Below are 14,878 nucleotides of genomic sequence, written 5' to 3'. Positions count from 1 at the left end.
ATAAATATCCATTTCTTGGTAATGTCCGACAATAGCCTTCTCAGTTGTCTGCTTCTCGCTAAGTCCAGACGTGTGCCAAATTCTTCCATTTCCCCACATTTATTAGGTTCCACATTTAATTTCAGGACACTACAACTTTGGCTCAGCTCCTGAGGTTATACTGAACTCTTGCACAAATAATGTGATGTTAAAACTCCAAAACAGCACAATACTATTAAGAAGCACATACATCCAACGGGACATGTCTATGGGATGGTTGGGTGGGCTCCTGGCTTTAATGGTCTTTATCTTCTCACATGATGTGTTGGAATCGCTTTGCGTTTCACCCACCTGCACCACCATATATTGTACAGTGGTGGAAAATCTATTTGCGCATTCATAAATCCTGCATTTCTCTCAGACTTAATGGGTTAACATGAATTAAAAAAAAATGTCTTATTCCGCTTTTTTCTAATTAAGAAAAACTTTATAACCCAAAACATTGCTATGAAAATGCAAACATTCTACACCAGCATTTTTGATAATCAGAGTAACTTGTTCTGTGAACCCACCTGTCTGTGCTTTGTCTACTGAAAACTTTGGACTTGCTTTTTACAGCAAGTCCAAACATCTTTATCTTCTCTCATGACCTTTACCTTGTGTCCCACACTTCTGCCTTTTTAAATTCCTTTATTGAAATAAAGCCTTTAACATTTTTTTTTTATTTTTGTTTCTTTTTTGCCTGACTGCCTGTTAAAGTTGGAATTTGACACGTGACGTTTCGAATGTAAAAAGAAAATAAACATGTACAATGAGAAAATAAATGCAAACTGGTATTTTAATGTCATATATATTATGGACTTTTCAACACGATAAAGAATATTACTGTAAATGCTAGTTTAAGCCCTTCTGAAAAGATATAATAGTATATCCTTAAAGCAGAACTGCCACCGTTTTTTTCCTTCTAAAATATTGTGCTTTTTTCCCCCCTCTTTTTTTAGAGAAAGCGCTTTTATGTGTTCCCGTTCTGTTGTTTTCACGCAAATCAACAAGGCAAACACACGTACTGTCTTGTAGTAAACAAACGAACGGCTCAGTCTCAATCACCCAGACCCTGAGCACCCTCAGATACTGAGGATTTTGGTGGGCCTTTTTTAAAATTAGACAATCTTAACTCCTCGGCATCCATGTGTACTAATCAAGCGGCAGATAATATATAGGATAGAATCTTATGTGATGAGGCTGGGAGTACATCTGTACAAAAAAAGTCATCATACAAGGGACGCCTGAAGCCACAATTTAGTGCTAATCCGTTTTAACAAGATATACAGTTTGAAATAGAGAAAATAACACTTCCTCTTGCTGACTTCTCGGCCTAGAAAGTTTTGTCTGGAAGTGGTCTACAAATTCAGGGGGGCGTTGTATCTCTAGAGAAGTAAAAGTTAAATTGTTCAATTTAGTCCTACAATAAGTAAAGTGCCAGCGAACTCTGTCACACCGACCCCCAAACACACTCACTCACACGCACACAAACCCACCAGGACAGGCTCTGACATGTGCATGCACACATGCGCGCTACAAAAATAAGAAAAATATATATATATATATGAGAGAGGGTGTGTTTTTCCCCCACAATGCTTTGTTGTTGACCCCCTTTTCTGCTTTTGTCCCTTTTGCATTGTCCCCAGCCTGCCCCTTCATTTACTATTGATTTATTTGATTTATTTAATGGCCCCAGCTGCCCCTCCCTGTGTATTGATGCTGCCAGCCCAGATAAAATGCTCCCGTGTGGGAGATGTATATCTGACTAATTGGTTCCCTTCTGTCTGTCCCACATACCGGAGGGCAGCATTTTATCTGGGCTGCTCAGCAATATGTAAAAATTGTGTCCTGCAAAACATAGCTGATGTGGTCACCCTAATGCTCCCACACCCTTGTGTTCCCCCCAGCCAGCTCCACATTGTATATTTATTTTTCCACCCAGCCCCCCCCCCTTAGTATTGCTTTATGTGATTCTCCCAGTCAGCATCCACTTGTGAATTAATGCCCCCACACCCTTGCGTATTGCGCCCACCCCCTTTAGTATCACGTCAGCCCTGCAGGTTGCATCCACAGGACCGGCCTAGCAACCAGATTGGGGAAGCATAGCACCCATTCCCCCCCCCCCCGCAAACAGCCTCCTCGTGGCATATTTGTCCCCAAACTGCCTCCATGTGCCATGCTCTCCCCCCCCCCTCCCCTTACACATCCATGTATTCATTCATTCCCTCAATCACACATACTCATTAATACAACCAGGGCCGGACTGGTCCACCTGGATACCTGGACATGACTGTGTACAAAGAGAGGTCCATAAGGTCCATGAGTTTGGTGTGGCGTTAAATAAGCTTAGAAAACAGCAGCAGAGGCCCTGTGCGTCAATGAGGGGGTCTCATTTAAAAGAGCCTAGGAGGCGATCAACGATAGCAAGGCATTCAGCGACAACGAAAAACCAACCCCATGGCGCCCTGTGACCTCTCCAGAGAAGTCACAAGCGCCATTGCGAGAGATTTTCCCTCTCACAAGATGGCGGCGACCATTAAAAAATAAGCAACTCCGGTACTGCATTCAACCATGGAAGTCAATGGAGCCCAGTTTTCTAATTACAATGTGATTAGTAAAATATATTTTTTTTAAAAAATGTAAAAATTAGAAAAAAATACAAATGTGGTAACATGTCAAAATAATTATCCAGTGATGTCACCATCATGGGAACCATTTAGTTCCAAAAAAATTGCTAAAATTAGTACTGTATCTTCCCAAAACTCTTGGCGTGGAAACAGTTAACATACTAGCATTTGAAATACCCATGGGGTGTCTTTTTTTAAAAAAAAATATATGATTTGATGGGGTAAATTGAATCGGACATGGAGGCAGGATGACAAGTTGTCAAAGTGAAAAAATGTGGACTTCCAAATTATGGCCTATAATCAACCCAAATAACCTGACAAGCCCATGTATGGGTGGTATCACTGTACTTGGGAGATGTTGCTGAACACACATTAAGGTGTTTGTAAGTGACATGTACCAGGAGCTGTTAATTTATACCTAAAGTACAATTTGTGTGAAAAAAATCTGGTAAGGGCTGGTGGTAGAATTAGTGCATGGAAAGTATTAAAATACCGGCATTTGAAATACTCTGTATTTACTCTGTGTTTACAAAATATATGGAGTAAATCGAAATTAGCAAGGTTCAAAGGTGTCCTAAATAGGACACGGGGACAATACCAGATTTTTTTTGGGGGAAATTTGAAATAGCTACTTATACCTTTTGCCAGATAACTTTAAAAGCCAAAAACCATAAAAACTTAGGACAAATTTTATAATCTATTAGCAGGTTTTTTTAATTAGCTTTTAAATAAAAGATTTTTCTAATAAAAGTAAGAAGAAGTTATTTTGCAATTTTCCATATTTATTTCATGGTATCTAAAAAGCCCTTCCTGTTCGGGGGGGGGGGGGGGAACAATATAAAACTTTATATATGGAGGTCCCTCATTTTTTTTGTTAGGCCACCGACTCAGGTCTCCTTGTCCAGCATCAGTGCCTGACCTCACAAATGCTGAATAGGTACAAATTCCAACAGATGCTCCAGAATATTGTGGAAATCCACAAAGTGAAGGCGGTTATAGCCACAAAGGGGTGTCTACTTATATTAATTACCACATCTTGCATTTTTTCTAATTTAGTACGCTTGGAACGTCAATGTTGCATTAATGTCCAGACTTTCAGGTATTGACCCACACAGCTGCCCTTACATGTATTTGGAGAAAATCTCATTAACCAGGAGATCTAATGCACAACATTCTCCCTTCGTCCTGGACCTCCAAAGTGCTGAAACGTTTAACAATTGTCGAATCCTATCTCTTTACGCCGACTATCTGGGTGACCCTTTTCAATCTGGTTTCTATCCAGAACACTATACTAAGACCGCCCGTACCAAAATTACTAACGCTCTCCTATCTGCAGCCTTTGATACTCCTGACCACACTTTCTCTTAGAAGCCTTTCCCCAAATACAGCTCTCTACTGGCCAAATATTTATTCCCCCAATGTACCTTCAGCATCTCCTTCTCTGGTACTTTTTCATCTTCTCCACCACTCATTGGTGTCCTTCGGGGCTTAGTTCTGGGGACTCTACTCTTCTCTGTCTACACCTCCTCCACCAGTACCACCCTAGGCTGTTCACATACTAATGTATACTCATTTATAAATGTAAAAAATGTACAGATTTCAGGAACAAAATAAGAGACTCGAGGTGTCTATAGTTGTATTTTTATTTGTTACAAAAACCAAAGCAAATAGCTTTAAATACACAAAAAACAAAACATCGATGTCAAAGTTATAGAAGAGACCCCAAACGACTCATTGAATAAATTAACAAAGTGTAATAGCAGCAGAATATATAATTAAATAAATCAATCCATTACTTATACCTCCTCTTGTAATTTAAAGACCTTTAATAAAACACAAGCACCTGAAAACTAAATAAGTGTTTATCTTACTGATGCTTCACTTTCACAATGTTCATGCATGAGCAACTTGGTTTGTTCCAGAAAAATAGGCTTAAACAGTTAAATCTAATCAAGGAATGCCCCAGTGTTTTTTTTTAATTATATATATATATTCATAAGTGAATTAGTGATTTGTTTTGGTACTGTAAGATACTTATGGAAGAAAATCATTAAACCACCATTTGTGTAATAATATTTCAATAAAGTCATTTTACTACTATCCCATAATTTAAATAAATGCCACGTTGAAATTTTTATCACGGTTACAAACAAAAAAAAAAGAAAACAAAATAGTAAAGAGAACCAAGTGAGGAACTGAAACATAATTTTCTATAAAAATTATCTATGACATAAACATGATAATAGGACTTGGCCTGTGTAGTGCAAATGCTTCTTTTGTAAAGTACAAACATCAACCATGTGTCTATTAAAGCCATTTAAACAATTTAACAATGGCAGGAAAATGTTGCAGAATAAAACATGCTAATAAAATAGCCAATGAGAGTGTATTAAAAGTTTATTACCAACAGAGAATGGTTAACCATTGGCATTTTTTTGCTTGTAAAATTAACCCTGATAGTCGCACCAAAAATGAAAACATGCTAGAGATTGGATTGGAGTATCATTAATTGAGGATGGGTAATCAAAATAATGGAATGAAAGACAATTATAGAGTTTCAAAGCATGGCTATTAGAGGCTGGTCCCTAGAGAAACACTGTTATGATAACAGTTAGATCTAACAAGCAAAAGAGAAATTTAGCATGGCATTATTGCTGCTTCTAAGAGTTAGGCATCTGCAAACAAACAAAAAAAGTGCTTTTAAACAAACAAACGTCTCAACACGGTTCTGTGTTTTAGATCTTTGGTTCGGTAGGTTGATGGTGAAGGCATCAGATCAGATATCAGATCTCCAGCCTGGGTCTACGTGCTGCTGGACAAAGCTCTCACCAGTATCTTGTCCTAAAGCATCAAAGAAAACACAAAGTGAGCTTCATAACACAATAAAATCTGATAAAAAGGAATAAAGAATGTTGATCAGCGACTGTTCCTTTTGCTATGCATTCTATACAATATATTAGACAAAGACCGTTATTTAAACACAAAATGCAGCTTTTAATTTTCTTATCGATAAAATTGATAATGAAAATCGGTGACAATGATTTTCATTATCGATTAGTCAAATCGATTATAAAAAGTTTTTTTTTCCCCCCAGAGCAAATGCTCTGAAAAACTCCTCTCCTTATATAATCCGGCCTCAAACAGAGATCGGATTATAACACCGGAATCCAGATCCCCCGCTACGCTGCAGGGGACCTGGATTCCCCTCATTGTCAGCCGGTGGGTGTCCGTGTGATGTGCACAGACAACTTCTGTCTCTCCCCTCCACTTCCGCTGGTGCTTCTACGATGCAGCGCTGGCATCACATGATGTAGATGCCTCAGCGTAAGTGAAGGGTAGTAACGGATGCTGTCTGTGCGCATCGTGCAGACCCCCACCGGTTGACAGAGAATCGAGGTCTCCTGCAGAGGATCATCCTCCTTCAGCTGGTGGGTGTCTGCGCGAAGCGCACAGACAGCCTTTGTTACTCCCCTTCACTTACGCTGGGGCTTCTATGAAGCTCCAGTGAAAGTGCCTGTCAGAGTTATAGTGGTGTATGGGTGAGTTATAGTGGTGTATGGGGGGGTATAATGAATTTCAGGGTAGCAGTGTGGTGTATGGAGGTGTAATGAATTTCAGGGAGGTAGAATGGCATATCTGGGGGAGTTAGAGTGGTGTATAGGGGGAGGTAGAGTGGTGTATAGGAGTATAATGAATTTCAGAGTGGCATATCTGGGGAGGCAGAGTGGTGAATCAGGGAGTATAATGAATTTCAGGGTGGTGCAGGAAATTTATGGGGAGCGGAGTGGCATATCAGGGTGCACAGTGGCATATAGGGAGGTATAAGGCATAAATGGGGGCGAGTGGCATATTGGAAGTTATAAGGCATATAGGGGGTATAAGGCATATAAGGGGGGGCATAAGATATCTGGGGGTAAAAGGTATATCAGGGGGCTCAGTTGCATATCACTGGCATATAAGGAGTATAAGGCATATCGGGGGCACAGTGGAATCTCTGGCATATAGGAGGTATAAGGCATATCTGGGGCAGAGTGGCAAGCTGGGGGTCAGATGTGCAGTTTGGTAAATAAAAGAAAATATAAACAAGGCTTTTTTCTCAGTTTTTATTAAATATGAAAAATAGTTAACTTTGTATTAAAACCTAGTTTGAGAAACACTGTTTGGGTTCTTGTAGCTTTTATTATTATGTCAGTAAAATAAGAAGGTGAATAGAGAAATGCCATTGTGATAAAGAGATGAGTTTATTACATTATGTAAAAAAAAAAAAAAAAGTGCATTTTTATCCGATTAATCGAAAAAATAAAATCGGCCAACTAATCGATTATTAGAATAATCGTTAGTTGCAGCCCTAATCTTAGCTTTCTTATTGTGGAATAGTGAACACTGGCCTTAACTAATACAACCGAGGCCTGCAGTTCTTTACAAGTTAGGGGAAAGAAAAAATGTCGGTGCGCTAAGCTAGTCACAGGCTCAAATAATACAAATGTATAATACGAGGCCTACCAAACAGGTGTAAGCATTGGCCAATTCATATAACCAAAACCTCTCATTTATATTATGTTTATACATTTGTTGCCAACTTTATTAGGGTAAGAAGCGCAGACAGTTTTTGTTCTTTACAAGTTACCCAGGAAATCATAAAATAACAAAGACTGTGTGGTTTATGCACTCTTTGGAGAAAGCTTGGAACAGTGGTGAAATTAACCATTAAAAAAATCCTCCATTTGTAGCGAATGACCTTCTTAGTGGTTCTTAGCCTTAGAAATGGATAGCTGAATTGCTGGTTAAGATGAGTAATCACGTTATAGTTTCCCATTGTTCCATTTGTTATTATTTGTTTGAATTTATATTTATTTTATTGGCAGAAAAGATGGGCCAATGGCTCTGATATTATGTTTCATCATCAGCCCACATGTTCTCAATGTAGAGACATTGGTTTGAATTCATTGAAAGTTTTGTTGCGAATTAGCTGGAGGGATTGGTTTCCCCAGGAGGGGACAACTTAAAAATTGTGAAACTAAATGTCTTGGAAAAATATGGAACTTTCTCTGTAAAACTTATTTTACAAGATGGTGAAAAGATTAGAAGACTACTTTTCTCTTCCGAGGTCAATTTAATTATTTTAACATAAAAAGAATAGCGATTCATTTTTCTGTAGGTCTGCATGCGTGTGCAAATTCTATGTCCGTTTTTACTTTTTGTAAATTTTGTTCACTTAAGGGTGAAATTAGTTGCAGTTCGAAGGTTTGACTTTCTGATGGGAATCGGATTTAACCCTTCTGTGAGAGGAGATTAGGGGATAAATCATTTCCTGACGGAAACAGTGTTAAACAATAGTTTGTCTGCAATTTATGGTCTCGTACACACCTGCAGGTGGTTCATTAACGTCCAAGCCACTGAAAAGCTCTGTAAGTTCTTCATCATTTAGCAGGTCGTCACAATCATCCAGTCTATTGCCTGTGTACCCTCCAGCATCAGTGCAATACTTTAGAAACCTACGGATAGAGAATGTAAAATGCTTGAAAACAAAATGGGATTAATTCATTAGAGGTGGATTAACGGAAACGAAACGTTTCGTGCAAGGGCTGAGATCGCTCCACTTAATTCATAGTTAAGGTACCATTCCACTCGCACAAAACATTCATTTCACCATCTAGTATGTTAGGGATAACATCTGCTAAGGTTTATTTACATTTCTGTGAAGGTTCAATTCCATCAGAACATTTTCTGATATTTTGCAACCAGAATGAATTATGAATGAGTCAAAATGTTACATGGATTAAATAATTTGGGCATTTTTTTTTTTTTAGGTTTTCCGCATTAAAGTAACAAAAATTTTAGGGCAACCTTGCGTACCAACTCCCCAGCCCTATAACCGATAATGTAAATTACTTACGCAGACCAGTTGGGATCCTTGCAAAGTATTATTGGGTTGCCCACCACAATTAAGAGCGCCTTTGCTCTTGTTATTGCCACATTAAATCTCTGCAGAGGGAATCGGAGAACATGACTTTAATGGAAGGAGCAGCAACAAGCAAAACAAAGACCAACATACAGCTACTACATGTTTTGTAATACAAATGCACATCAATAAAAAGCCTGTCACTGGACATGTAAAAAAAAATATACTGTAATTTCACAGATTTAAGTTTTCTGGTAGCCATTACGATCTAAATACCTTTTCACTTGCACAGTACATGACATATTTTCATTTCAAGCCTCTCCAACATTCTGTTAAAAATAGGTCTTCATAACAAGTTCCCTACCCATTATAGACTAACATCGTCCTGGAATGAAAAGGGTTAAGACATAATACTAGACAAAGGGAATATGCAGATGCGGACATGGGGGAGCCCTTTCCATTCTAATGCGCACAATCGAACCTTTAGTCCTCAATAATTCAAGATAACCCTGAGATTAAAATTATGGCGTAAACCCCCTTGCTTTTAACCCCTTCATGGTCAGAGGTTCTCTCATCCTAGTGACCAAAGCCTTTTTTGCCAATTTTACTAGATGACAGTTGAATCACAGCTTTCTTTTTAGGCTTTGTTTACCCAACAATTGATACACCGTTTACATTTTAGATAGGGAATTCTTTGGAAACCATATTTTTATGCTCCACAAGCCCTGCACGGTTAATCACAATACCCGTGATCAGTCTGCAAGGGGGTTCAGAGGTACCAGGTTGGTCTGCATAGACCCGCTGGGAACTCTTTTACATTGAACGTAGTTTCTGGCAACCACAAGGACAGGAATTCCTTGTTATTTCTGTGTAACTGGTGCTTGCGCCAAGCACAATTACAATGGATCCAGTTTTATTCCTGCTCAGAGCGTGCATCAGAAAAACCTCCCGCCGATGCAAAGATTATAGGATGTATTTTGTCCTTATGTTCACCTAGCATAGTCCCCTATCTTCTTCCACACCACAACAATCACTGACCCGCGTAGCTTCATACAACACGTTTGTAACATTTAATTGAACACATGATATCTTTTGTTCCTCATCCATAAACACTCAAACTTTTCTATTTAGTCTTTTTTGGTTGAAACAACAGACTGCCTAAAGCCTTCCAATTCTTCCACCGAAAACCCCCACTTGCAGGTGTAGATCTATACAGTTCCTTTCATTCCAAAAGACATATGCAACACCTCAACCTTGGCATGTTCTTCCCAAGCCTAACACGTTCAGTGACACGTTTCCCGTTGGGGAATTTCTGCAGCTGTAAGCGTGCATTCCTGTTTTACAAGAGTTATGGTAGGATCCTACATTGATGTCACCAGCAACTGCATCTCCCATGACAGAATCAGGATTTCTCTTTATTCGTTTTTTCCCCATCTTTTCAGACTTACCTTGGGGTTCTTCAGAAAGCCCAGACTGAAATCTTCATCAAACTTCACATAATCTTTGGTGCTTCGCACTGTGGATATAATAATCACTTTCCGTTCCTGACCTTGAAATTCTTCGACTGAGCCGACCTGCAGGAACCAGAGGGTTCTCAATTGGAGTTCAGCGATATACGGTTTCCTTAACATCAGCCACAGCACAACATATTTGGCACTTGGCAATGTGGTTAATCACAGGATACAACTAGACTGTTACATCTGTGCGTGAAAAGCGTGTTTTAACATGGAAAACATGCCTTAAAATAAAAGGCAGAGACAAAATGATCTCCACAGCTATATTCTGTAGAAGCTAGAGACACATTATACTGACTTTTCCAATCAGAGCAACTACTTTGGGGATATTTGGCTTAAAAAGTAAGCGGTTTTTATACTTGTTAAAAGTGGAGATCTGTACTAAAGGGGAATAAGTATCGTTATCAATTAAGGCTACTTTTAAAGAGGGGAAATAATGTAACATCAGACAAAGCACAGTGATTTAATGATGAGATATAGTCATTACCTTCAGGTCTTTGATATCAGACACCCCTTTAAACTGGAGGTCAATAGCTTTTCGGATTTTTTCAACCTGAGGGAAGGGAAGAGTAACTTGTTTTCGACATGCCAAAAAAACAAACAAACAAACAACACAGTACCAAACCCGGTAGTTTATCATTTCTGTCTGGTTAACACAATGTAATTTATTTAGCTCATTTTCTGAGCTATGCAATTGAAAATTGCTTCCCTATTATATTCACAGGGCATATGCCTACTCATGTGTCAACCTGCCAGCCAGCTCTCTTACTACTAGCCTCTTCGGCTTAATCATGGTATGCATTCTGGAAAGCGTCTTTATACTTATTTATCCAATATTCTAGAGCCTCGCAGATGTAAAGTTTCAGGGTACCGTCACCGCAGATTTTAAGGATGCCGACCAGGTCCAAACTTTTCTCGGTTACTTTGCATGCACTACATGGAATTAATAAAAATGCTACAGGGACAAAAAAAACCACCTCTATGATCAACGACCTCTACCAGATCATCCAGACCCCATCAACTCGCCCCCATCCAAGCAGTCCTCTCCTACTATTTCACTTCCCCCTCAACACCGACTAGATTGTAAGTTCACAACAGCAGCGCCATCTTGTACCAGTTTGTTATGGTGTGTCATTTTAACCCCTTAAGGACAATGGGCAGTCCCTAAACCTATTGAAAACCATGCATTTTGAGCCCGTACATGTACGGGCTTTGCCATTAAGGGGTTAAACTATGCCACTGATTGTAACAGCGCTACAGAAATCTGCTGGCGCGATATATAAAATGGTTTGGAAGTCTAAAAGGTTTCTATTTCATTTTATTAGACATTTTGGTAAGCTGCCATCTTTACCTGTTTCCTGTAAGGAGAGATGATACCGATGTCTTTAGGGGAAATCTTAGCCAGTCCATTCCTCCCCTGCGTTTCCAGCAAAGCTGTTAGATATGATAAAAGCGCATCAATTTCATTGCGGTTGAAGAAGGATGGGCTGTTGCCTTCCCGCTCATCTTTCCCCATTACACCATGGAAAATGATTGGAAAGCCCTAACAAAACAAAAACAAAAAAAAAAAACAATTAGGGTAACAAATGTAAGAAGCTGCGCAGAAATGAAATACCTGTTTATACCCAACAATGTACTGTCACATCTATGAAAAATGATAATTCAAATATATAAAGTTCACATATCACAAGAGATATATTCAAGAGATGAATGGTACACGGTCCCTTTAACTTTATATAGGGTCTCTTTTGCACATGCAAGCCGGTTACTTCGTGGTGGAGGAGCAGGTTAGAGTAGAAATGGCCTTTCACAGTAACCAGACTGCTCAGTCGCACATTACCTTACGAGGCAACTTTTCCCATGAGCAATAGGAATTTGACAGCAGCTGATCTGCACATGGTTGAAGCTCATTATCATAAAACAGCTCGTTCGGAATCTTCAGAATGCTGGGATGCGATCTATGGAGGAGATGTTGAAGGAACAAAGATTAGCTCACCTACTTTTGAAAGGTAAGGAAAAAAAAAAAAAAAAAAAAAAGCCTAATTTCACATACACTATGTGGACAAAAGTATTGGGACCCATTTGCATAGGTGCATAAAGTCAAGCACCTAGCCATGCAGTCTGCATTTACAAGCATTTGTGAAAAGAATGGGTCTGATGGGCTTTGGGGAGTCTAGGTTTGGTGGATGCCAGGAGAACGTTACCTGTCTGCATTTGTGCCAACTAACATTTGGCAGGAGGCATAATAGGATGGGGCTGTTTTTTCAGGGGTTGGGCTAGGCTTAATGCTTCAGCATACCAAGACATTTTGGGAAATGCTACGACTTCAACTTTTTGGGGACATTTTATATTCCGGCTTGACTGTCCCCAAAGCAAGGTCCATAAAGACATTGTTGGATTAGCTTGGTGTGGAAGGACTTGACCTCAACCCCATCGCACACCTTTGGGGTGAACCGAAATGTAGACTAAGAGTCAGGCCTTCTTCGTCCAACAACAGCGCATGAACTCACAAATGCCCTACTGCCTGAGTGGGCAAAAATTCCCACCTAACCAGACAAATTTTGTGGAAAGCATTCACAGAAGAGTGAAAGCTGTAAAAAGGGGGGGGGGGCGCAACTGCATATTAACATCTTTGTAATTAGAATGCAATGTCATAAATTTCCCTGTTGGTGTAATGGTCAAGTGTCCCAATGATTTGTCCATATAGTGCGAATTTTTATAAATACGTCCTATTTCTATGAGACGTAGCGTACATGCAGCAAATCTAATTTCAACATTGTATCTGCAAATTTGATATCTGCTTGGAAGGATATATTTGGATTTGAAAATATTTCTTTTGACTGTTTAGTAACCGGTTTCTGCCATAACAAGGTATTGGAGCTTTAAAGGCAGTTTTACATTCACAAGGAGTAATTATTCTCAGTGGTAGGCAGTTTGGAACAGACTCCAATAATAACTAAATAAATACTTCCATGCCTTGTGAGCAGTTATGCTGAAAATGTCATTTTTGTTATTTAAGATTACCACCAAGATCCGTAATGTTGTTCATATATGTGAATCTACACGTATAACTTGTTAACCAGAATATATCTGACCATATTTACGCTGGGAGTTAAATCACTGCCTAAGCCACCAGCGTGATACCGTTGCCATACCTATTACATACCAGCACCCACACAACTAATGTTATTATAAAGGAATTTAAAGGCAGCAAAGTTCTTCCATGCACTCAACATTTTTACAATTTACAAGCTTTTCTCAGTAAAAAAGACATAGTCTTCATCGGTAGAGAGGATCGTCATAAGGTCTTGACCGGCCTGCCGGAATACTGGTACCGGAAGCCTTTTCCACGTGGTTGACCGCAACAGATCTATGATCGTGTCAGGCATTTATGACACTAAAAATGTTTAGTTCCTATAGTAAACATATCGTCAGAAAATCAGTCAATTTATATCATAATCTGCAGAATATGAGACACACACCTGTAGTTCTTCAGTAACTTTGTGACAAACTGGGAGTTGTAGCCTTGATTATTTTTTTGGTAAAGAGAATTCTCTGTCATCAGCCTTTCAAGCAGAGACTTATCTGCAGGACACAAACGATAACAAAAAATGTATTTTAAATTATAAAAAGGAGGTTTAAAGAATGAAAGATTGTCAACAGAAAATATATAAAAAGTGACTTTGGCAAAGTGTAAAAATGGTTACCAAGTTTGGCATGGCTCTCTTATAGTTCTGTAAAGGTACAGTTTAAAGCTTTGGTTTAGATGCATATGTTGAGTTTGAACCCAAGCTGAGGAGGTTGAAGCATTCACCGATAGACAATTAATTTGGTAAAATCCATACTTGGGAGATGGAGTTAATTCAGGACACCAAGCATCATAAAATTGAACTAAGTAATCAGGAGTTAAAGCCATTATTTTGCATACTACAAATAGTAAGTAAAAAAAAAAAAAAAAAAAAAACGACATGTAAATATCAAGGAGCGGAGAACGGAAGATATACATACATCGATCAAATACATATATTATATATATAAAAATTAAGGACAGATCTCCATGTCTTTTCTAGACAGGCAAGCTTAGCTTTCCCCACTGACCTAATCCATGCTCAATAGCCAACGGGGACCTTAATATTGGTCCTAATTGTTTCGGATCACCAGCCAGGACCAGCTGCCCTCCTTTGCTTTGTGGATTCATCACATTTAAAAGCCCTATAAACAAACAAAAAAAAAACATAAGTGAATAACCATTATATCTACTCATTGTACAGTGCTACAGAATATGATGGCGTTACATAAAAATTATATGTAATATATGTTGGTTTTGTGTAAAATAAGTGGGCATCGGCCACCACTAGGGACAGTGGACAGGTGTTTAAAAAGGGAGAAATTACACAAATAATTATTTGTAAGTTAAATAAATTATTCATAAATAATGAATAAAATCCTCACAGGGCATTAGGAAGGCTGCTAAACACATAAGGTGAAAAGTACTGCTGAGAAAGCTGCACAGACCTCGAGTTTGTAAGTAAGCTTTTTTGAGCAAGACCTTTTTTCCTGCAAGTCCACATTTTCATGTGATACACGTATTGTTACGTAGCGTTGGCCTATTGCACTGCAGAATACAATGGCGCTATAGAAATCAACAAATAATATCAAAGCTGCCGTACCTGCTATTGCTATCACACACTCAGGCTCCACTGCATGTCCAGACTCATCAATAAACACATGAGAAAAGTGATCTTTTGGGAAATCGGCAGACACCAGCCTGAGGAAAAATAAAAGAAAGTTAAAAAAAATACAAAAAAAAAAAA

At 38.9% G+C, this 14,878-nt stretch overlaps 1 protein-coding gene across 1 annotated transcript in view; it reads right to left on the bottom strand.

Annotated features, from left to right (window-relative positions):
• Positions 1 to 5,332: 5,332 nt before the first annotated feature.
• MOV10 (Mov10 RISC complex RNA helicase) overlaps positions 5,333 to 14,878 on the bottom strand; it is a 33,664-nt gene continuing 24,118 nt past the window's right edge. The window contains exons 13-22 of the mRNA XM_053457585.1: positions 14,735 to 14,832; positions 14,163 to 14,276; positions 13,547 to 13,649; positions 11,905 to 12,022; positions 11,416 to 11,607; positions 10,552 to 10,617; positions 9,999 to 10,124; positions 8,545 to 8,633; positions 8,016 to 8,143; positions 5,333 to 5,489 (exon numbers count right to left, since the gene is read on the bottom strand). Of these exons, the coding sequence (XP_053313560.1) occupies positions 5,425 to 5,489; positions 8,016 to 8,143; positions 8,545 to 8,633; positions 9,999 to 10,124; positions 10,552 to 10,617; positions 11,416 to 11,607; positions 11,905 to 12,022; positions 13,547 to 13,649; positions 14,163 to 14,276; positions 14,735 to 14,832 (1,099 nt within the window). The 3' untranslated portion in view covers positions 5,333 to 5,424. The remainder of the gene's footprint in view (positions 5,490 to 8,015; positions 8,144 to 8,544; positions 8,634 to 9,998; positions 10,125 to 10,551; positions 10,618 to 11,415; positions 11,608 to 11,904; positions 12,023 to 13,546; positions 13,650 to 14,162; positions 14,277 to 14,734; positions 14,833 to 14,878) is intronic.

This window comes from Spea bombifrons, chromosome 2 (genome assembly GCF_027358695.1).
Source record: "Spea bombifrons isolate aSpeBom1 chromosome 2, aSpeBom1.2.pri, whole genome shotgun sequence".
NCBI classification, from domain to species: domain Eukaryota; kingdom Metazoa; phylum Chordata; class Amphibia; order Anura; family Pelobatidae; genus Spea; species Spea bombifrons.
Note: the sequence above shows the minus strand (reverse complement) of the source record. Positions and strands in the feature narration are given on the sequence as shown.